Source organism: Schistosoma haematobium, chromosome 6 (assembly GCF_000699445.3).
Source record: "Schistosoma haematobium chromosome 6, whole genome shotgun sequence".
Classification (NCBI taxonomy): domain Eukaryota; kingdom Metazoa; phylum Platyhelminthes; class Trematoda; order Strigeidida; family Schistosomatidae; genus Schistosoma; species Schistosoma haematobium.
This window is the reverse complement of record NC_067201.1, coordinates 12,045,260-12,070,311: the sequence shown is the minus strand read 5'-3', so window position 1 is coordinate 12,070,311 and position 25,052 is coordinate 12,045,260. Positions and strand designations below refer to the sequence as shown.

General features: G+C 32.4%; 1 protein-coding gene across 1 annotated transcript in view; it reads right to left on the bottom strand.

Moving 5' to 3' along the window:
* PDZRN3 (E3 ubiquitin-protein ligase pdzrn3) overlaps positions 1 to 8,550 on the bottom strand; it is a 109,029-nt gene extending 100,479 nt beyond the window's left edge. The window contains exon 1 of the mRNA XM_051216862.1: positions 7,519 to 8,550. Coding sequence (XP_051065482.1) covers positions 7,519 to 7,539 — 21 coding nt within the window. The 5' untranslated portion in view covers positions 7,540 to 8,550. The remainder of the gene's footprint in view (positions 1 to 7,518) is intronic.
* Positions 8,551 to 25,052: the final 16,502 nt, after the last annotated feature.

Here is a 25,052-nt window from a genome sequence, read left to right as displayed (position 1 = left end):
TGAAATTTGTGCATTCACATTTCATTTTATTTTTAAACATAAAACATTTAGTTTAATAGTTAAATTCATGAGTCGATCTAGACCACCATTGAAAACCTGAAACCACTGGACGGTGGTTTCGTCCTAGTACGGAACTCCTCAGCAATGCACATCCACGATCCCGCACACACGATCCGAACTCAGGACCTTCGGTCATACACACGAACGCCTAACCTCTAGACCACTGAGCCTGCATCCAATAGTGAACATTCATAATCCATTTTTATATAATAAAATGCAAACAACACATTAACCATATGTTTCTAGCAAATACTCTAAGTATGGTGAATAATTTTATTGTGCATTTATTTAGAATGATTATTTCAATCATTCATGTGTAAGTATTAAATAATCAACAGTGATTATTATTTGTTTTTCTTGCCTCTTGAAATTATTCAACCGCATATGTGCACTATGTAATTATGTTCGAGGTTAAGAAGTACCAATAAAATTATTAAAAAAGACAGGTGGATTTCATCGAAAAAATAAATTGATCATCAAAAAGTACAAACATTTCAGATAGAATGTTGCTAATGTTACTAAAGAGTATTAAGTGATTGATGATAGTTGACAATAAATCCTTGACCTAGATTTTATGTTGATTGGCAGTAGCCAGCATGATGTGTTTAAAAAATTAAGGAAAGTGCTACTACTTTTAGTGTGGTGGAGTGGTATGATGAGACGGTGTTGGGAGTAGCGGTTGCTGTCGACAGAAGTTTCGTGGGTGTCCGGGTTTCGAGGCGGATAATGAATTTAGATGGCCCAGCGAATCGATAGAGCTATGGAGCTTGGCACGCCTTCAGGATTGACATTGGATGGGAGAGTGAGTGTATTGGACAAGACTGTTTGTAAGTGCTGTATAGCGGAATGTGGCATCGAAGTTGAAGTGGAGAGTTTCAGTGCATCAAAAGCTCGACGTTGGTGAAACATTTGGAGATCAGACGTGAAGACGGTTCAGGTGGAAGAACATACAGTGTGGTACAAATAAATGATTAACAGCTATAAATATGTATTCTGTAAATACTTTGTAACTTTTCGCAATAAACACACATTCTTCCTATCTATTGTCTTGTCTTCCAATAGGATATGAACCTATGTCAGTCGGTCTAAAAATCAATTAATCGAGTCTTGATTGATTTCTTTTAGGATTCAGAGAAAATATAAAGTTTTGTCAAGATTCAGAATATAAAATGGTCATGTTTATGTACTTCTGAGAAATCTCATAATACAACGCAATAGCTGTACAGTGCTTTTTGGTTTTCAATGGTTGTCTTACTAAAAGGAATCCGAGGCACAACGTATGTTAATAGTGAGGATTCTATTTGTTCAGTACCCAGTTCAGTGTATCTCTCATCAAATGTCAGTGAGCAAGCTACTGAATCCAGATAACCATTTATATAATACACATCATTGATTCAGATACTAACCAATATCCAACTTTACTATAACTACAGATGAAAATAATAAAACACACATAGATTAACATTCGTTCAGGTTTATGTAATTTAACACAGTACTTTTCTTTTAAATATAAATTCATTTACATTTGAACACTAATCATTTGATCCAAGTCAGGAGACTAAAAATGTGCTTGATTACATTTGAGCACTTAAAATTTGATTGATATTTAAATTTGCCTAGTTTCAGGAAATGAGAAAGAGAAAAATATGGTGAAAAACTTTTCTCTTTGAAAAGACACCTTAGTTATTTTTAGATTTATTTAAAAACCCCAGTATATTTGGTAACTATCATCATATTAACTAGAACAAATCTTTCTTCAATCAGATGACCTCAGGACAATAAAATGAATTACCATGAAAAAGTGAATGTTTTTCTCTCTCTTAAATTGAAATGATTAAATTGATTCATCTGAATCTAATCTACAATATGTAATAAAACTTAATGATTGACAATTAAGGCATATTAATAATGGAAGGGGAGGATTTTGTGAAGATTGTTCAATTTTAATTTCGCTAACACCATAGATTGACCTTTTCATTATAGGACTTTGTGAAAATTGTAGTATTTTCACAGTTGAATTCATGAGTCGATCTAAGCTAAGATTATCATTGAAAACTTGGGAGCAGTAGATGGCTGTTTCGTTCTAATATGGGCGTACATCCACAATCCCACACGTAAGGTTCAAACCCAGGAACTTCGGTCTCACGAGCAAGGGCGGCCTGCTTGATCATCTGGGCTACCTGTTCCTGCCACCTAGATATTTCAACAAGTTATCTATTTTTGTTTGTTTTAATATATCACTATGTTTATTAATCGCATAACCTATTCTGCTGTGTTTCTGAAAAGTATACAACCTTTCGTTGTCAAAGTTACAAAAAACTCAATAAGAGACAATGTGGTTGCTGGCAATATACAACGGAAAGAATGCACATTATTCAGATGTTCATTTAGTGAACTGCTAACATCTTACTGGCGAACACTCAATATTTATCGCCAGGACCGACCAAGAAGAAAGAAACGGAAACTTGTTGAAATACTTTACGCTGAGAATTCTATATTGTACCAAAAATATAATATTGAATAAAGCTGATAATAATAATAATAATAATAATAATAATAATAATAATACAAACGTTTAGCCCCTAGACCATTGATCTGGCATCTAAAAGTGTTGATAGGTTGCGCAAGTTTATGGACTGATTGAAGCTAGACATTAACACCGTCGTATGTCAGCTCAGTGGTTTAGGCATAGAGTGTTCACTGGCGAGACCGACAGTCTCGGGTTCAAGTTCTGCATGCGCAATTGTGGATGTATACTGCTGAGGAACTCATATTAGGATGAAACAACCATCCAGTGCTTTCAGGTTTTTCATGATGGTCTAGTTTCAATTGACTCATGAATTTAATTAATAAAATACATAATTATGAAACAAAAAAAGGATATTTGATATCTGTTCAGTAAATTCATTTTATATTCCCATAGTTATTAGTTGTTATTGTCTATTTACTGATGTAATGTCATTTTTATCAGATAATAACATATTAGACAGAATTAATTATTCAATAAATATATCATGGTATATTATTACTTAAAACTCTTTTAATTATGTATAGTTTCAATGTTTCATTTAGTTGATTAGTGATAATGTAATGTAAAAACCGGAACAGAAAATATGAATCATTTGGTGACTTCAAAAAGTTTTCAACTACAGTAAAGTACCTATCTGAATTATTTGACAAGATAATCAATAAATAGATTATTCAGTACTCAATATTAGGAAGGAGATTATTAAAAAAAAATCTTTTTTACTTGTATGTACATTATAGATACATTCCATATTGAACGTACTTGAAGTTTATCAATTAGACTAGATTGAAACTAAATGCATATGAAATGAGCGTACATGTGAACATTAGTAGAATAAACATCATATCTTAATGCCATCATAATTCAAATAAAAATCTTTGATAAATATTTAATTGAATGGTGACAATCAGGTATTATGATTGATTTTATTTCAACAATTCCTTAGTCAATCTACTATTCAATTATCATCACACAACACTTAACAATAAACATTGTTAAGTGCTCTCGTGCGAAATCATTAGGTCCTGGGTTCGAATCTCTCAGGGGGGGAGGTCGTGGATGCGCACTGCTGAGGAGTCTCACGATAGGATGAAACGAACGTCCAGTGCTTCTAGGTTTTCCATGGTGGTCTAGCTTCAACTGACTCATGATCTTAACCATTAAAATTGCTATAATATCCACAAAACCCATCTGATATTAATAAATATTGTGTTGTAAATTTTGTTAGAGAAAATAAGTAGACACTTCATTCATATGTCATATGATTCTAGTTAGCATTTTTTTAACGAGTTGGTTTCCTACGGGATGGAGTCGCTAATACTATGCCCAACCCTCCTCCTTTATCCGGAATTGGGACCGGCAGTAGCCTAAGACGGGCTCTAGGCGGAGTCTCTGTAATAGCTAATTATAGAAATATTTTCGTTTAGTTAAACAAAACGTTCTATGGTGTATCTTAATAAATATTTTCTTAATAAATATAAACATTACTAACTCTTATTATTACTATCACTGGTGAAGTAGGTTATCTTTGCTTTTTTGTTAAGTAATAGAATATAAGTTTTGGTAAAAATTAAATGCTATTTTGATTTATAATAGAAATTATGCAATGTTGTACATATGTGAGTAGAATGGAATGTCTCCTATGAATATATTCAAACAGATGTGTATATGCACTCACTATGATGTAATTTGCATTGTATTATGTGGTAGGAATTATTTTTTTGCATTCTGAGTGGACCGCCTAGATATTACTGCTTAGCTACAAACACAAAGAAATTTCATATCCGTTTCCCAAGCTAGTACTTGTTTGGATGCAGTATCTTAATGAATAGTACGTCGTCGTTTGAAGTGAGTCGTATTGAGTTCTAGTTTCATAGTAAATATCAACACACTAGAGTGCATATACGTTCAAATGACGAGTCCCACATAAAACGATATATACGTCCCAAACTCCATCACTAACTTTATGTTGTTGACTGTCTGTAAGTTTAGAAAATCTTACATTGACCAACAATTTTATAAAGAAATCACAGTAAATATTGATTCAACTTTAACATTCGTTATTTAGTGTCCGGTAAAAAAAGTTTGTGGTTTGTGTTAATTAACTATGCATTTCATGTGTATTTTTTTCGTACGTAGTAATGTGAATGTTATTAAGTCGCTTTAGTTAAATTATTTCAAATACAACACGGATAACAACAACCCAGTCACCAGCATCAAATTTAGAATCTTCAATACGAACATCAAGACAGTTAGTTCTACCGTACGGAGCTGAAACTTCGAGAACTACTACAACCATCATCAAAAATGTACAAGTATTTCTAAACAGTTGTCTATGCAAGATACTCAATGTCCGTTGACCAGATACCATCAGGAACAGTCTACTGTGGGAGAGGACAAACCATGTTCCAGTTGAGGAGAAGATTAAGAAAAGACGATAGGAGTGGTGGGTGGGGCATACATTGAGGAAATCATCAAACTACATCATGAGGCAAGCGCTAACTTGGAATCGTGAAGAGAAACGGAAAAGAGGAGGGCCAAAGAACACACTATGTTGGCATTGAAAGCAGACATGGAAAGGATGATTAATGACTGGAATGTATTTTCTAGGACAGAGTTTGATGGAGAATGCTTGTTCATGATCTCAATCAAAATTCAACAATCTCCACACTATACTGGTTATTATCATGTACTCACTAGCGACTAGCTTTGAGAGGTAATTCTCGTTGTTCTAGTGAGAAGCTGTGACCAGTCGATTTCATCCGTGTCGGGTGTAGGTTAGCTATTTACCGAAGATAGTAGAAAACGGTAGCACAATATCGTGGATCGGTTTAAGTTAGAAATTAATGCCATTGGATACCAGCTCGGTGGTTTAGAGGTTAAGCGTTTTCGCGAGAGACCGAGGTTCCTAGGTTTGAGTCCCACGTTCGAGATCATGGATGCACACGGCTGAGGAGTCCCATACTATGGTGCTTCCACGTTTTCAATGATGGTCTGACAGTGATCGGTTCATCATCTCAATTAAAACTCAACAATCTCCACAACCCTATTCCAATACTCTATTATATTAAAGTGTACTACTAATCGTTTCAATTATACAATCGATTAGAAATATAGATTTATAACCAGTCTATAAGTCATACTATTCATCCTTAAAAGTGTATTCAATGACAATATCAACATAATATTTACTAACAATTATTAATAGAGTTCACTATACTTTTTGACTTAGTATAATTATCCATACATAAAATAAATATAACTACATAATGCACATATGCCAACAAGAGACTATTCTAAATAACAATGGGAAGATACAAGTAAACAACATCAAATGAATATAACTATATAATGTTATGTATTTAGTAATTAAGATATTACAGATTGAGCTTATAAAGAAGATATATTTCATTATATTGATTTGTATTGTAAAACTCATCATTGAATGCTAAAGAAATCATTGAATGAATTCACTGTTTCTGCACTACAACATGATTGAATCTTAATTTATAAGATAGGAAATTATCAGTCTTAGATTGATATAACTAAATTAGTCAATGAACTATAGATATGATCAGTAATAATCATTATAAAAACAACATAGCTAAAATGAATTAAAGAATGAAGAAGAAAAGATTCATCAATATAAGGTTGTTGTTAGAAAAGATTTATTATTTCCCGTTGTTAATAATCAGGACTGTAACTGATCAGTCTTTAGTAGTGACCCATGTAAAATTGTCAACTATCAAGTTCCCACAGCTGGATTCCCATTCGTAGGGAAAAAAAACTTAATAATAACACTCGTCACAAGAATACGAAGAATCTGTAGTCCCGGAGTCATAGATAAAGAATTGGGCCTCTTGAGGTAGATACTTATCAAAAACGAGTATCCTTTGTTATTCATTGATAAGAACATAAAGCCGAGAACTCCGAAAACACAAATAATTACAGTAGAAAAGAGAATTTTATACATGAATATCGACTTCAAGGGTGACAGAGCCATATACATCCTAAAGAGGAGAATTTCTGATTCTTTAAAAATAGCATTCTTCGCAGCGACATTGTGAATAGTATTCACCAATAAATAATCAAAGATAAATTATCACATCTGACCAACTCAATGTACATTTAGTAATTACAGTCGTCAGGTTACATTGCTTATCATTAATTCATATTTTGTAGTTATTATTATCTGTAATCTTTGTATGACATTATGTCTGATAATTGTACAAAAGAATAGAAGATACCTTTTTCTTACATAAATCTTCATTGAAACTGTATAGAAATTTATGTCATTAAAGTGGTGGATAAGATAATCGAGTTATTTGTTTAAAGCTATAAACGATACGTAAAAAAGACTAGGTTCTTTGACAAAAATACGACCCTATAAAGGATTTTATTAGTAATTTTGATTATAATACTGCAATCAGTGATTGCATATTTAGAGAGGGGTTTTATAGAAAAGTCCTTTGATTACAATCATCATATGCTCACTAGTGATTGTCTCCAAAAAGGTATTTCTTGGAGTTCTAGTGAGAAGCCATAACCACTGGAGTTCAACCAGGTCTGTTGTGAGATAGTAACTCATTGATGACAATGGTGGATATGTCCCTCAATTTCGTGGATTGGTTGAAATTAGACATTAACACCGTTGGATGCCGGTTGGCTCAATGGTCTAGAGGTTAAGCGTCCGCGCGCAAGACCTATAAGTCCAGAATTCGAATCTCGCAAGGCGGGATCATGGATACGCACTGTTGAGGAGTCCTATATCGGGACGAAACGGCCATTCAGTGCTTCCAGGTTTTCCATGATGATCTAGCTTCAATTGACTCATGAATTCAACTATTAGATTGCATATTTCTTTACAAAATTCAAACTTAATAATAAATAGAGAAAGAAAGAATAAGAAAAAAAGTATTATCAAAACTTACCTTTAGAATTACAAAATCCATTTTAATTATACCAGTTATAATCTTTCAGTTATTATTATATATTAATTATCACTTTTGTCCTTTCCAGTAGTAGTACTAGTAGTGGTAGTAGTAGTAGTAGTAGTAGTAGTGAGTGGTTCCTGTCAGAACTTTTGATAAATGGTATTATTATAATGTTACAATTAAATATCCAATTATTAATGTATACTTGTATTCATCATTGTATTCCCTTGAAATCATTCAATTGAATTATTATATTCCAAGTTGATAATATTGTATTGAATAAAGAACATTTAAATAGACTATTCAATTATCTGATTAGTATAAACTACTCATTATGAAGTTGAATAATGAATGAAACCTAGTCAATATGTGTTTAACAAACTATAATGGTGTGTGTTTTGTTTTGTTTTAATGAGTCAATTCTGAAATTTTCCATTGTTCTAGTTGGTTGATTGGTTAAATAATAATACTAATGATAATAGTAATATGGTATTAGTAAAATAAAATAATGATAATGTTTATTACTATTACTATTATTATGTTTACTAAAGTTCATGCCTCTGTATAAATATGAATATGTGGATATGCTGATACTTATGAATACGTATTTACCTATTCGCCAGCAGTATGAATTTGGTGCCAGGTCTTTTTTGTTATGTATGATATATAAGGTTACACGTATACAAATGTGCTTATGTGTATGTGTCTATTAATGAACTGTTTGTATCATACATTTAGTTTCATGGATATGATTTCTAATGGATGGAAGCAACATTTTCACCTGTACAATATATATACATAGCAGTCTCATTACACACACAGTACGTTAATCAATTACAAAAAATGCATTTGGAATGGGTTTTTGTTTTGTTTCGTATTTGTGTGTTTATTCGATACCACAATAATTCTAAACATCTCTTCCTGTATCATTATTTATACAATGTTAATGTGTGTAAGTGATGAGTCTGTGTGTGTGTGTGCGTATGGGATTTTGACCTATGATCACTATTATAATAAAATGTACGTATGTATAAATTGTACGAAAAGTCAACGGGAGAGAGAAAGAGGGAGAGTGATAGATAGACCAAATCTCCCCCACTATTAAATATACAATGATGAAATTTATTTCTTCTCTGAATACATATATAACCATACGGGTTAGTTAGTTAGTTACTTGATGAACCATACTTCTACTAGCCTATCTAATAATGAAAACGTAAAAATGACATACCATTGCACATATGCATAAATACAAGTTTGCACGCATTTAAATATTAAAATGTAGACGTGTTCAATATATGTATATATCAGACAATCTATAAGTTTGGAGGCTATAACAAACGGAGTAGAAAACTAGTGTAGAAATGAGGAAAGGATGCTGGATAACATAAAACGAATTAATTGTCCATACTTAATGCCATAGTTCTATTATTATTATTATTATTATTATCCTAAACTGATCATTGAAAAAAGTCATGATAAACTGGAAAATCAAATCAAAATTCTCATCCAGTAGTAAAAAGCGGTAGTTGATATCAGGCTGTTGTGATTTGTAGATTTGTAATCCTGATTGACGTGGATATTCTACTAGTTAGTAGTCTTAAGTTAGATGTGACCAGAATTATTAGGGGACTGATGATTTTTGTGGGATTCGAACCCACATCTCCGAACTTTATTAATGAGCTATTCAGAACACGGCTGAACTGGTGTTGGAACAAGATGCTTATACTGACTAATCACTGAATCCTAGCCAATATGATGGTTGTCTGCTTCATTTATTCCTCATTGAGTTCTATGGATTAAGTTGCAGTGTGACCACTAGTGTAAGTGACTCGACATTGTTTGCTATATGTTAAATGTTGCATAGTTGAAGATGGTCGCTGAAGAACTTGTTAGTAAAGCCGATGTCAATTTTTTAGTAAAGACGAAAATTGTCTCCAAACTGTTGAGAGTGCAATGCACTAAACATCACTTACATAAGTAAATAAAGCTGTTTCCTGAAAATAAATTTTTTAAAATCACGGAATCACTTGAATAAATAATGTTATAATTGGATTTATGAAAGTCAACCTAACTTATTTAGTAGGTAGGGGGAAGTTAAAAGTTTTCTATAAAGCATTTTACCTGTTCACTTAATTAATAAAGGATGTTAATTAAACTTAACTGAAGCTCTTCCATTAATATGTCATATTCTAGAAAATTCGTCACATGATATACATACATCTATGTTGAGAGATCCAACCCATAGGCTCATAAATGGAGTGTACAACACTCTTTCTACGCTAGACACCGCTATAGTCAGTTAATCTATTTATGCGAATACAACTATTACCATACCGTTCATCTTCTTATCGAAAATGTTTGATCAGTTATCTTGTTAGGAATTACGTAATTTATTAAATGTTTGTGACCAGATATTTAATTTCATCTACAGTGAATTACTCTGAATATTTCCCGAATGTTCGTGCTACCTTGACGTAGTGGTCGACCTTGCCTATCGTGATGAACCAACCGAGCTATACTGGCTACAACAGTCGTTCCTCAGGGTTCTATCATGTCAGAAAAGTCGGTTGAAGAGTGGTAAGACTAAAAGCATCAAACCCAATGTCGGAAGGCGAAGTCGTACTGCCGATTGTACACAAGGAGGTGTGGGGTTAGAAAAGGTCGACCCTAAAAATGCACATCTCACTTTATCCTACGGATTTCCGTCTCCGGCGGTAAGGTCCGAATAAGTACGGAGCTAACACGAAAATTACTCACAAAAAGGTTGTGTGTGACTGACCTCAAGCAGTTGTCTCTTGGACACTGCGGTCACGCTGTCTGGTCACTAAGACCACTCCTAACCCAACTTCCATTTCAGGTACCGTTAGAAGAACCTTTCCATGATGTGGGCAACCGGGAAGTGATAACTGCCCTCATACCTTTAACAGCACTGAAGATCACTGACTGATTGACTCTGAATATTTTGAATACCCTATCATTGTTTTTTGAATTATCTCATTAAAAATACAATATCCCTTATGTAAGAAAACAATATCATTTGACTGGTATGGGTTTTATTATTTATATTCAAATACAATAACAGTGAGAAAATCACAATCAAGCTAAGTGGAAACTGGAAATATTTATTAATATATAACAGCTGTATAGTTTAGTGGTGATATTTGATAGTTCTAAGCTTGAATCCTAGTACAGTAGTAAATGCACATTATCGTGAGATCACATAATAAAAAGAAAGACATATTTAGTGTTTTCTAGTTTTTAATTGTGTCCCAACTGTGATCAATCTACGATAAATACCACCTTCAAATTAACCTAGTCTCTGAAAAACCTATTCAATAAAATAACAAGTTTTATAGTTAACACCATAGATTGATCTTAACTAGAAAAAAACTCAACAACCTACACAAACCTTTGCGATACAAAAAATCCCGACATGAAATGAAAAATTGATTGGAAAAAAATATGGATGTTGTTAGCGATATTACATTTTCTGAGCTAGAGAAGTACAAGTATGGTAAGTTTGTTCACGTCCGAGTGTAAAATTTTGAGAAAATTTATGATAAAAAGAACCATTGTAGTGAACGAGAACACAAGTGGGGGATAATCGGATGTATTTGGACACAAACTTACAGAACATCTTTGGTCCACCAGGGTGGTTGGTACCTGTGTGGTTGCACCACAGGATTGAGCTGTACTATTCAGATTGTATCGTTCTGGTTCTCCTGTGAAACGGGACTGAAATGTACTGTCTGGGTTGTCACGTGACGGTCTGAATGGTGTCTGGTTCTCTTGAAAACCAATGTAAAATTGCCCTGGCCCACAAGGATATATTATATAACTGTAACTATATAACTTACAGAACATCTTAGTAAAATCTAAGAACCATACAGTAAATACTTTATTTACAAAATGTCAGTCAATCGTCTCAGACTTGATCGTCCACTCGTCTCCACACCAATCATTCCCTGTGTTCGTCCTCTTTTCTCCGATCTTCTTAACCTTCTACCGCCAGGTATTTCAATTTCTATTGATGATACATACTACTTATATCTGTCGACATCAGTAGCACACACTGCACCATAGTAGTATTGACAATGGTGATGAAAAGACAATTAAATGAAATAATTTTTTTGTTCAGTTCTTTCTATAATGTTTCAGTAGGAATGTAGAACCGATTGTCGAAAAAGAACCCTTTACTCTTACTAATTAATTTTTTGATATTTTAATAAAGTGATTATTAACTAAAATTAAAATTTTAAATTTAAGTAAATTTGAGGTGGTTTTTATAAAGAATTAAACACTCACAGAAATCATGGTGTACAGTTGACATTACTACAAAATAATAGAATTTTAATAGTGTTCGTGAAATCAACAGAAAGGTTTTGATGATAAATAGAACATTATTGAAAGTCAGGGAACACTGATCGGCTACTTCGTTTTAATATGGGACTACTTAAAAGTGCAGATCTCCTATCCCATCATGGATCCAATTCATGAAATTCAAGCATCATAAAGAAATCATAATCATTGATACATTTTCAACTTCAAACGATCTGTGATATAGATCAATGGTTGTTCAATAACAATGGTGACTACTGTATCACTGACTGGATTCAGTCAGTCAAAGATTTTCATTTGAACTTTAGGAAAATTTTGAAATAAGTCACTAATTAGCTGATTATTGTAGTTTGGACGTAGGGGTTCTATGAACATTAGGTTAATTTTCGAGTCATATTCATCAAAGACTGATTAGAGAGTATTTAATGACTATTTGTTTCTAGTATGAGACTCCACAACAGTGAGTACCATAATCCAACCAGGAATCGAATCCATGGATTTTTGATCTTAGTTAATAAACAAAACCTCAAAATACTGTAGAATATTTAATACTAAAAATGCCCGAGTGATATCTATTTTAGTGCAGTTTACACATAATTTTATATATAACAGGCTCCTGGTTGTTTAACTGTCATTTACGGTTATTCTGTCATCATGTCTAACTTAAATGATTTTAAATATCATTAATCCTCAGTGAAACGGAGTACTATTCTAATGGATGAATTAATCGTTTAATCGAATTCTTTAGTGGGTGATATCCCTGATTACTGAGTTTATTTCCAAAGGTTTGGAATGGTAAATTCTGAATAGTATTAAACTTTAAACTAACCGTATCTAAACTCCATGTTCAGTGTATAATAGACCGGAAAATCAAACTTTTCTGTTACCATGTTTCGATCACATTTTATCAGTTAATTAGCATATAACAAATTAACCTAAACAAAATCTAATGACACATACAAAAATCTTGCAATACTTGATATCATGAAATTTTGTGAACACCCAGTTAGTATTAGATAACGAGGTAGGTAGTGGTTATTTGTATACGGTTGCTTAATATACATCATGGGTTATCACAATGATGCGAACGTTTGATTTGGTTTATTTTATAAAAATTACCTTGTTAAATTAACCTAATAAACTGGTTTTACTGGTCAAAAGTCAAACTTCAAACGCATAGTACAACACTGGAAATCAGGAAAGACTATTCGTTTTTTCTTTCTCCTATAATTACCAATCAACATAGAACAATTGTGTAGAAGAACATATCATGAAGATATATTCGATTCAGATATCTTACGGTGTATGTAGCATTTTTCTTAGTCGAAGTATTATTTAGAAGTAATCTAGATTTGGAAAAAGTACTATTCATTTTCATCTACGTTATACTGTAATGATGACTGAAATCTGAAAACGGAAATCCTTTTATACTAACTAAAAGGTTTTATGCAACATGTCGAATGTAACTGAATCAGTTAATGTTCACATGAATCAATCGAGTATATTATTTGTTGTAATACGTGCATCATAGTGTGGTGTGTGCTGTTCATACGTTGCTGTTGATATGTAGCGAGTATCACCAGTCGAAAGTAGAATACCTGTCGGCAGAAGGCTGAGAAAATCGAAGAGAAAAGAACGAGAACGGAGAGTGATTGATGTGGAAACGAAGGAACAACAAAGTCTGAAACAGTTGGTGGATATTTTGCTAATAAGGTATTTACTGTATGGTTCTCAGATTTTATCAACATATTCTGTAATGTATCAAGATACATTTGGTTGTCACCATTGGTGTTCCCGTTCATTACGATAACACTGCTAATGGTGTTTGTAAATATAATTATAGACTGAGATTGACGTGAAAATATGCATTTACAAGTTGCAAAGGATATTTCTTTGGAAAATCATGATCATTACTACTGTAATAGCCAATGATAATAATAATAATAATAGTAATAATAACAATAATTATTATACTAATACCAATACTAACTTGACTACAGTTATTTTTATCCTGATCATTATTGTACTAGTTTAATGAGATACTATGGCGTACTTGTGTTAATGTGTACACACATACATTTGACATTTATTCTATTATATGAACTATTTATATTCACTTGTCTTTGTGGTTACGATGATGTAAACATATATGTCTGTATGTATGATGTTGATAAGTTTGTTTGTAGTTTAAGTTATTTCGGTCAACCACATAATCACCAATACTATGACTATAACCATTATTATTTACGTAATAAGTAATTTCAAATATCCTGAAAGGAAACGGAATAGAGGAAGACCAAAAAACACACTGAGTCGAGGATCGGGAGCAGAAATCAGTAGGATCAATAGCAACTAGAAAGGATTGTTCAGGACAGAGTTAGACGGAAAATGCTGGTGGGCGACCTATGTACCTCCACGAGGAATAATGAACGTAAGTAAGTAATTTCAAACATCTACAATCTAGAGGCCAATAATGCAGGCAAGTGACGAATTTAGGGATAAAATTTTTTCTCTTCACACGATGATTTATTACTATGTTGTAGAGGTCCAGAATATTTCTCAAAAAAAGCCCAGAGTGACTATAAAAACTATAGAAAATATTTTATCTAATCAGCATTGAATAGAAGTTTCAAATAAATATCTGGGAAGTGAAGAGTTTCGTAATGTGTTTTTGGTTGAATGGCTGCCTACCCCGCTCAAGAGTAGCTCAAGGCCATCTAAAATGCTATGAATACCTCAACTTTTCTATACATAAATAAACCTTAAATATTTTTTATGTCATATTTTCATCTCAGCAAAAATAATATCTTGAGTTAATCTAAATGATCTAATCAGATTGAGTGAAATGAAATGTATTAACCATAAGACTTAACTGTGTTTGTTATATCCTTGATTAAGTATCAATGCTTAGCAGGAGGTCGAATCCGCCTCCTTTCAATGTATTCAGTGAGATCGACACTGCAGCGTTATAGTTGATTTATATCGAATATTATGATTTGTTGATAATATCACAGTAAATATTATAAAACTATATCATAGCGACTACTTTGAATAGATTATCAGCCAACCAACAAAAAAAAACGGTATTCGATCGCAAAGTGATAATAAAATGTAACAAAATTAATTATAATAGACAGGTGTTAAATAAACGAAGAAAGATTCAGATTAAGGATTATGAGTCCGACTAAAATGAGAACCGTTCAAGTTAGGAGTTAGATTTAGGAGTATTTAGGTTAGGAGATGCTCTTAGGAGTATTAGAATTCTGATTGTAGGGTAAAGAGATAAAGAATACTTTCTAAACATTAAATTGTGCTTTTATCTATGCCCTAAACCATACTATGCACACTTAGATACAATCCATAGCAGGACCACGTATTCCTATTAGTATGGCTTATGTATCATGTCAAAATTACTTTGTGTCTGTACGAAAGTTATTAATAACAATTTCAAGCATTTTAGAAATCAGTTATAGACAGGCTTTGCTCATTTTTGCTTAATTTCGCTCAAAATTTAAAAGAACCTATCCCAAACAGGCTTTGTTACTTGAAGGTCGTCACTATCATATCGTTTTACTACAATCACTAACATAAGGTTCTGAATTTCAAGATTATTACTATGAAATAATAATGCGCAAATAACTGACACCAACTTCAGCTTGTTACTCTTTCTTCCAAAATACCATATATACTGTGATGTTCATGTATCTTTTCTTCTAAATTCCTATTATTTTATTTATGTTGTGTCATTGCTGAGGTGTTATTAATTATCACGTATTTTATCAGAAACATTCATATTCATCTTTACGTAGAAACCAACAAATTCATTTGTAACAATCTGGTTGGTGTGGCCTTGATTGAGACTGGTTGTCTTTGCCTGTTCAATGTGTCTTCATAGTCCTGCTGACTAATTCGTTGTATTGACATCTAACTATGACACTGAGTGAATGCTAAATGTCCGTATGAATGTTCAAATTTATTTAGTATATTCTCATGTCCCTATGGTTTACATATTACGGTTTATTTTTGAATATCAAGTTGCATTGAACCCACTTCTAGGACTTCTACCTCCTTGTCTTTGACAATCTTATATTAAGGAAAGTGGATCATTTTTGGTGTTATTGAGCTTTCTTAGCTACATAATTCGATTGTAAAGCTCTCTCTGTCGTCTTGGACAACTATATCAGTGTTCGACTAATTTTCACATGAAGTAAATGCTGGTTATATTTTCCAGAATGATAATGCGAATTACATAACCTTCAACCTACTGAACTAGTTAGTTGCAATCTGGACTCAATAGATCAATGAATAACATAAATAAGTATTGTAAGCAAAAGTTACTACCAGTCTGTAAAACAATACATTAGCATACATGTACATATACGATCAAATGAAACGTGATTCCTGGATCTCATTGTTATGTACACATAATATAGATATTCCAAGAACAAATACTTGTTTCTTCTAAATAAAATAGAAAAGGTCTTGGAATTAATCAAAAATGTTAAATCATGCATAGTTTCAGAAATATTTTTACGGTCAACCTTTTTTATAAAGAGGAAAAAACTGTATATTTGTTTTATCCTATTTAAGACTAAATTTGACATTTTAACTATTACCACCACCACCACCACCACCATAGACCCATGTATATGTTCCCTCTCCCGTCCTCCGTCTCCACAATCCTTAGTCAGCGTTAGGCAGTAATAAAAAAAAGCAAATAGTTAGGCTTTGGTTTAATAGTGAATTGATTTTCTGTCAGTGACTAGAATTTATCCGTAGTTTATATATATATATATATATATATATATATATATATTCTTAGAAGAAACTAGGAGCGGTAGAATGAAAGTAAGAATAAACGGAGGAAAAAATGGAAAATGGATATAGGATAAGCATAATATAGTTTAAAGAATTCTATGAAGAAGTAGCATAATGTAGAGCAAATAGTTTTCGTTAAAAAGAAAAGAAAAGAGAGAAAGAAAGAAAAATGAACAAAGACAGACAGCAATGAAGAAATAATCTTTTCTAGTTTTCAGTTTAGTTGAACGAAATAAATGTGATCTGTTTCTAAGAATTAGACAAAAATGAACTATTATAATTATTGGTGATAAGTGAACAAAAAGCAATTTCTTTTTTGTCTCTCATGATCTAAAGGTCATAGATTCAAGTACTTAGTGTGTGTGTGTGTGCTGTTTGAAAGTCCATAGTTTCAGTAATATATTATCTGAATAAAACCTACAAATTCCTGAAATGTTGAAGGTTGTTTATTTAAGCAACAAATTGAAGGTAATAACTATTCTTGAAACTGATTATTTGATGCAAAGTCAGAACTGTAGTTGATCTTATGTGGTTTAATAAAACCTTTTTGGATTAACTGTACTTTGCGTTTTCTAATCAACGAACCATTCTGAAGATAATTGATTATGAAGTGGACTATGTGAGTACTATCCTAGCAATATTCACTTGGTATTGTTTACTTGAATCTTCCCATTGATGTTTAGGACTGCAATTGATCAGTCTCTTACTGCGTATTGCTTCGATATTGATTTAATTCACAAGCATTCTAAACAAAGATGGATAATGTATAGAAGTGGAATGCTTGTGAATTAAGGCAATATCGTGGCAATATGCACAGTATGCAAATATGCCAATAAGAGACTGATCAATTGCAGTCCTAATAATTAATTGAAAGATTCAAGCCTGCTTGAGCATCTGGGCTACCTGTTCCTGCCATCTAGATATTTCAACAAGTTATCTATTTTTGTTTGTTTTAATATATCACTATGTCTATTAATCGCACAACATATCCTGATGCATTTCTGAAAAGTGTACAACCTTTCGTTGTTAAAGTTACAAAAAGCCCAATAAGAGATAATGTGGTCGCTGGCAATATGCAACGAAAAAAATATACATTATTCAGATGCTCATTTACTGGACTGCTAACATATAACTGGCGATCACTCAATATTTATCTTCAGGATCGACCAAGAAGTAAGAAACGGGAAATTGTTGAAATACATTGTGCTGAGAATTCTATACTGTACCAAAAATATAATATTGAATAAAGCTTATAATAATAAAAATAAGTAATAAATAAGTTGAAATCATGAGTCAATTGAAGCTAGACCACCATGGAAAACCTGGGAGCCCTGGACGGCCGTTTCGTCCTAGTACGGGACTCCTCAGCAGTGCGCATCCACGATCCCGCACCCCGCAGGATTCGAACCCAGGACCTACTGGCTTCACGCGCGAGCACTTAACCGCTAGACTACTGAGATGGTCGGCATCCAACGGCGTTAATGTCTAACTTCAACCAATCCATGGTGGTCTAGCTTCAACTGACTCATGATTTCAACCTGTGAAATTTCTAAAACTCTCCACAAAAAGCCCATTCTGAAAATAAATAAATTAAACAATACCAAGTGAATTTTAACTGCACCCCATAGCACAAGCAAGTGGCTATCTGGACTCAGTAGCTAAGTGGACAGTGCGATAGCGTTTGAAGCGAATAGTACTGGGTTCTAATCCCAGAGTGAACATCAACTCTGAGATACAGGTATATCTATCTGACGTGTGCCAAGTAGGAAGAAACGCGAGTCCTGGATTTCACTGCTAGCCACTATCCATCTATCCTAGCAATATGTTATACTACATGGTAACTTAATCATACGATTTATAAGGATTTCCAGAGATGTTTTGAATAGTGGAAATAATTATAAAACAGAGTTTCTTGTCGATTAGCTTCAACCATCATCTCATAAAACAAATTTATTTTCATAACTAGGAAGTGGAGAATTTTTAAACTAATTCAAATAGGTAAACTTTAAATGATTGACATTTGAAAGCGTTTTTGACGGGTTACCTTGGAAAAGTCAAATTTTTAAGATGATCTTGATTACCAGACTTGAATCAACTGTATCACATCTGCTTTAATTTCAAATTGATATGCATTAACAAATACAATTGTTAAATGGATCAAAGCATGTAATAAGAAGTTTATTATCAGGAGAATAAGCTTTAACATTCAGAAAATATCTAAGAATACAAGATGAGGTTATTTTTGTGCATATATCTTTGTTAGAGCATGTATTTTCAGTTTTAGTTACAGAATTGAATACTAAATTACAGGCCTGAAATGGATAATTGGTAAGGATTCAGGAGGTAACTATGGAATAAACCTGATTTTTAATAATTAATTTCATCAAGGATTCGGATCAGCTATAAACTACAGATCACTAATCAATTGTTTTGTCCCTGTTTGGTACAACGCATCAGCAAACATCTACTAATAGTACCCAGCAAGTTGACTGAATTTTAAACTAAACAGACCAAAATAACACCAGACAGTGACAGGTGATCGATTAAAAAGTGTTCTCATTGAGTTTGTGTCAATACGGTTATAAGGTTCTTAATTTATATTAGTTGATATACTGTGGTGTATGCTACCTATGTCGACGGACATAAGTAATATGTAACACTAATCAGTTATGGAAAGACTGGCAGTAGAAGTTTGAGTACATCGAATTGAAGAGAATAGGAATATAAACAGTGAGTAATTATAATAGTAATGAAGGAACATTAGAATTTGAGACAATTAATGGAACATTTGCAAATGAAGTAATTAATGTATGATTTTTCTTATTTTATGAAGGAACTTTGTAATTTTGCATGGAATAATGAAATTGGTCTCCCCCCCCGCTCCTGAGTTCTCAATCATTACAATACTAAAGTTAAAATCAAAATTAGTCCCATTTACATTTAAAATATGTTAGAAAGAATAAAGTACGATTGATTTAATTTTAGATCCTACCAGAATTCACTAGTCAATTAAGATGATTATAAAACTTGAGTCAATTTATTTTTTAACTTTCATTTTCCATTTCTGATTGTTATCATGATCGTGTTTCCTTATGATCCATTTATTTGATCTTCTTATATAAAAAAGAAAAAACGAAAAGAAACATTTTAATATACAAATCTATTCAAGGTGGAAAAATTCACTGATAATAATAATATTTGACATAAGCAAAGACTGATAGTGGAATCCAGGACGCATGTTTTCGTCTTATTTCGGACTGGCCAGCTAGACGTATCTGCATCTCAAAGTTGATGTTCACTCTGGGACTCGAACCCAGTTCCGTTTGTGTCAAACGCCATCGCGTCATCCACTTAGCTACTGAATCCTGATAACCACCTGCTTGTGGAATGGGGTGAAATTTTTAAATTCACTTGATGAACTGAGTGAACAACTCTGAGATGTAGTTACATCCAACTGACGAGTCCCAAATAGGATTAAACGCGCGTCAAACTGGATTCCGCTGCTAGCCATCATCCATCTTTGCTTTTATTGCTTGTTACCTAATGCAATATTGAGGCATTTTGCACAGAACGCACATATGCCAACAATAGACGGATCAATTGCAGTCTTAAATAACGATTGGGAACATACAAGTAAACAACAACAAGTGAATTTAAATATTTGACATCGTTTATAAAGAAATCATAAATTAAATATATTTTATTCTAGTTTTTTTCATATTTTTAGTCAAAACAATAGAGAAGAAAGAAACGATGACAATCACATTTATAGAGTATTCGACAGTCTTTTTTCTCGACAATTTTTCTCTTTTCTTACTTTGTTTTGTGTGTGCACATATATATATATATATATATATATATATATATGCAGGCAACGACGTGATCATCATCATACTCGTCGTCAGTATTGTTATCAGTAGGACCCTTGCATTCAATATATATTTGGCTAAGTGCCAATATATTGTACTAATATACATTAAGTCATATACAAGTACACAAGGCATGGAGTATAACCTCGGTCTACCGTATTGGCTATATTCGTAATAATAAATATATTTTAGATAAAAAAAATATCGTCTGTAAGTTTTTACAATCATCTATATTCATATATTGATGAATCCTTCAAATATACAATCGATAGCAAGTGCAAAATAGTTCACGTAATCGTTAATTATTAGTATGGGATTGTGTAGATTGGTAAGTTTTTGATTGAGATCATGAATCGATGAATGTTAGACCACTATTAAAAATCTGGAAGCATTGAATGGGCTTTTCACGAAAGTTCGAATCCTGCGTGTTGGATAGTAGATCCGTACTGTTGAGGTGTCCTATACTAGAACGAAACGGCGATCCAGTGCTTCCAAGTTTTCAATAATGATCTACCATTCATTGATTCATGATCTTAATCGTTAATTGATTACTTATAAGTTGATTGATTCATTAAAACGAATATAAGAGAGAGAGATGGAGAGAGGGGAAAAAAAGGTGAAGATAATTAGTGAACAATGAAAAAAATCCATAACCTTTTATGCAATCCAGATTTTAAAAGAAAGAATGTTTTTGCTCGATTTTTTTTTTAAATTTTCATTTGTTTCATTATCTGTGTGGAAATGTTAGAATTGATTTTGGATTTCATTGTTATCATGACTAGTATTCCTATACAACCAATTGAATATTGTTCTAATTAAAATCAAACTGATGTTACGTTGACAACAAGACAGAGTGTTTGGTGTGAAGTAAATTATGGACAATGTGATTCATTGATGATGACGATGATTATGGTTGGAAATTTATTTTTGATTTCATTATTTATTTGTTCAATGTGTTTTGGTCTTTGAAAAAAGAAGGAAATTTATTTTAAAGTATGCAACTGGGACAAATGTATCTTAAGAAGGTGGAGAAGATTTGTAGCTTAGATGGATGATTTTGATGAAGTTTTGTTCTTTGAGCTGAATGGTTTGGTTGTGGAGCTTTCATCGTTCTATTGCGTAACATCATCATTTACCTAAAGTTTGTACTGATGATGTCGTTCAAAAGAACAATGAAAGCTCCACAACCAAACCATTCAGCTCAAAGAACAAAACTCCATCAAAAATAAATGTATCATTAATCATCTTATTTATTCCAAGCGAAACTTGTCAATCAGATAAGCACTAGGTTTTACATGCTAACAAATGAACTTCACCAGTGGTATATTTTGTAAAAATCCCACTTAAACGTCTGAATTATACAAAAGAGAGGGAACTGAATGTTAGTTATAGGGAATGAATAATTTGTAAAGACATTTATTAACTTGAAATTTGAAACATTTAGCTGATGAACTACGATTTAGTCATCTAGACGACATCGTGATTTTTGTTGAGAGATGGAAAAATTATTGTAGATAATTACAAAATTTAAGGTATCAAAGAAAATTCAAACTAATAGCTGAGTTGTGAGTAAAATATCAGGCGTTCACCATGAATCTCTAATGATGCTCTCTTCTTATAGATAGTGAGAGCTGTTGGAAAATTTGTATTATCAGATATCTCACCTTGCTCGTTGGATACATTTTGAAAAGTACGAAGCTAAACGATATGTAGAAATAGAATTAAAAATCCTTTTATTCTTGAATTGTATTTCATTAGATATGTCATGATGAGCTGTGTTCCTTGAAACACACTAGATATAATAGAATGAGTTATGCCTTAACTCATAAGGAGTATTCATACATTCAGTTAGTTATAATCAATTTCATGTCAGATACAAATGAGCGTCAGCATAAGCTTCTACACCTTATCAGCACGACGATAAATAATTATATGAATTTCAGTAGTTTTCTTCCTTTTAAGTAAAATTATCTAGAAAGATAATGAAAGCTTCAAGACTAAACTATCCATCTGTGAGAACACAACATTTCCAAAACATTCGGCTGAGTTGTTGAAACAAGTTTAATTTGGAAATAATTTTCAACCCGGAACGACATCGTCTACAGAACTGTTGAAAGTCAGAGTGAATCAAATACTTTTTCGTCTCAATTTAGGACTGATCACTAGTATATATATATATATATATATATATATATATATATATCACTACTCCCTGGATTCTAATAATTTCATCTATGTATCATGGCAAGGGTGTTATCTCTTAACCATTGACTCAATATCCAGTGAAACATGTTTCTTACTTCTGTCAATTTTTTGACGTAACACAACTGTCATCCATCCCCATTGATAGAATATATTCAACACCCTGCGTGTCGGGACTACACTGATCACAACTCATTGGACCTTCGTTAATTTCTCACAAAGCATATGATCTCATATTTCACAATCTAACTTAGTAGTCTCACTGTAAAATTCTAGTATTCTGTCACTGACTACAAACTTTTGGATATACACCCAGTGACGAGTTCTACATTCCCTATTGTTTTTTCTTTAAAAAAATGATTCACCAATGTACACCAATTTATGGTATAAACTATCTTCAACATCGATGATATAAAGTTTTCAGTTTTTTTCAATTATCTCTCTGTGAAGCTATCAACATAATAATTATAATGATAATTATTAATATAAATACATTGATTACATCCCTCTTGAACCTTACTTCTAATTCTTTCTCCCCCCCCTACGCCAAAATGTTCTTTGTGAAAAATTTTTCTTTTCAATCTATTCACTTTGAGATAAACAATCTAGGCAACAACAACAAAAAGAACATGTATCATTTTTAATTTCAATGGTAGGTGAATAAAATGATGGAATATAATTGATTCTCAAATTGACACCCTACCTAATTTCTAAGAGCAAAAAAAAATTCATAATGTAATGGATATGTTTACAGTCTAATGAATAGAAGATATAAACAGTTTAGTAATGTTTATCCATTTACCATACACAGAAATGAGTGTGTTATTACCCTGATTATGTATATTTATATGTTGTAAAGTGATCCGTCAATCAAAATTCAATATGAAATTGAAAGATATTCGTCATTTTGATTTATTCCAAAATGACGAAAAAGTTTTTTTTTCGCTTTTTTTTCTCCTTTTTTTCCTTTTTTTGGATATGAAGTTGTGTTTTGTTGTTGTTGGAGGTGGTAGTGGTGTTTAGATTTTAAAGTAGACAGGAGTATCATGGATCTTTAGGCATGAAGCACATTCGCACAAACAAATACGTGCACATAGATGAATGTACAAACATACATAGATATATACTCACTTCTTCTAAATATTAGCCTAATCTATGGTTATAAACATTTACATTGAAATGACTTTGATCAAGTGTATACATTTGAAAGTGGAATACATTTTTTTTTAAAGATTCATAAAAAAGTGTATTTAATCAGTTGTATATACCCATTAATAGTCATTATCATTTCATTATTTCTTTATTTTTTATCAGTCTAGACATTAATATAAATAATAAGGAGAAAAAAGTATATATTTAATCAGCGGTAAGTTTAATGATATTACTCTGATTGATAGGATATGAAAAGAAGGCAATAAGGAACGTTTACTACTATGATGTATGCTATTTATATCGACATGAGTAGTATTTAACGATAGTTAGGATTAGAATATTTGGCAGTGGAAGGTTGAGAAGGAAAAAAAACGGGAACAGAAAGTAATTAGTATGAAAATACAAGAATAATCAAGTATCAGATGATTGACTGATATGTGGCAAAAGGAATAGTCAAATTTGACATTTTGTAAATGAAGTATTCACTGTATGGTTCTCAACTTTTACTAAGATATGCTGTAATTTCTGTGTTCAAATACATTCGATTGTCTTCCACTTGTGATCTCATGCACTACACTACTAGAAGTGTGAAGTTGACTATTGTTTTTCAATGTTCAATAATAGTTCTGTATTCAACATTTTGGAGTATTTTGTTTTTCCCGTTTATTTAGTGGATGAGTGTTAAATTTAAGATTTTGATTTTCGCTGAAGGATTTCACTTTAATCATTTAATATCCATGAGCTTGAGCCAGAACTATTCGTAGAAAAGAAGTACATCCTATCGTTATCGTTAGATTGGCATTAATTATTATTATTACTGCATTTCCCATTTACTTATGTCTCATATTCTCACTATTTTATTCGTAAATGTTCATCATATCACTCTATTTAATTTTCGCCTCTCTATGACCTTTAATTATTGTAACAAAAGCAAAAAGCGCCTGGCGCGAGACCGATAGGTCCTGTGTTCGAATCTCTTGGGGGAGCGGGATCGTGGATGCGCACTGCTGAGGTGTACCATACTAGGACGAAACGGCCGTCCAGTGCTTCTAGGTTTTACATGGTTATCTAGCTTCAATTGACTCATGATTTCAACCTGTGAAATTCCTAAAACCCTCCACAAAACCCATTCTGATAAAAACATTTTAA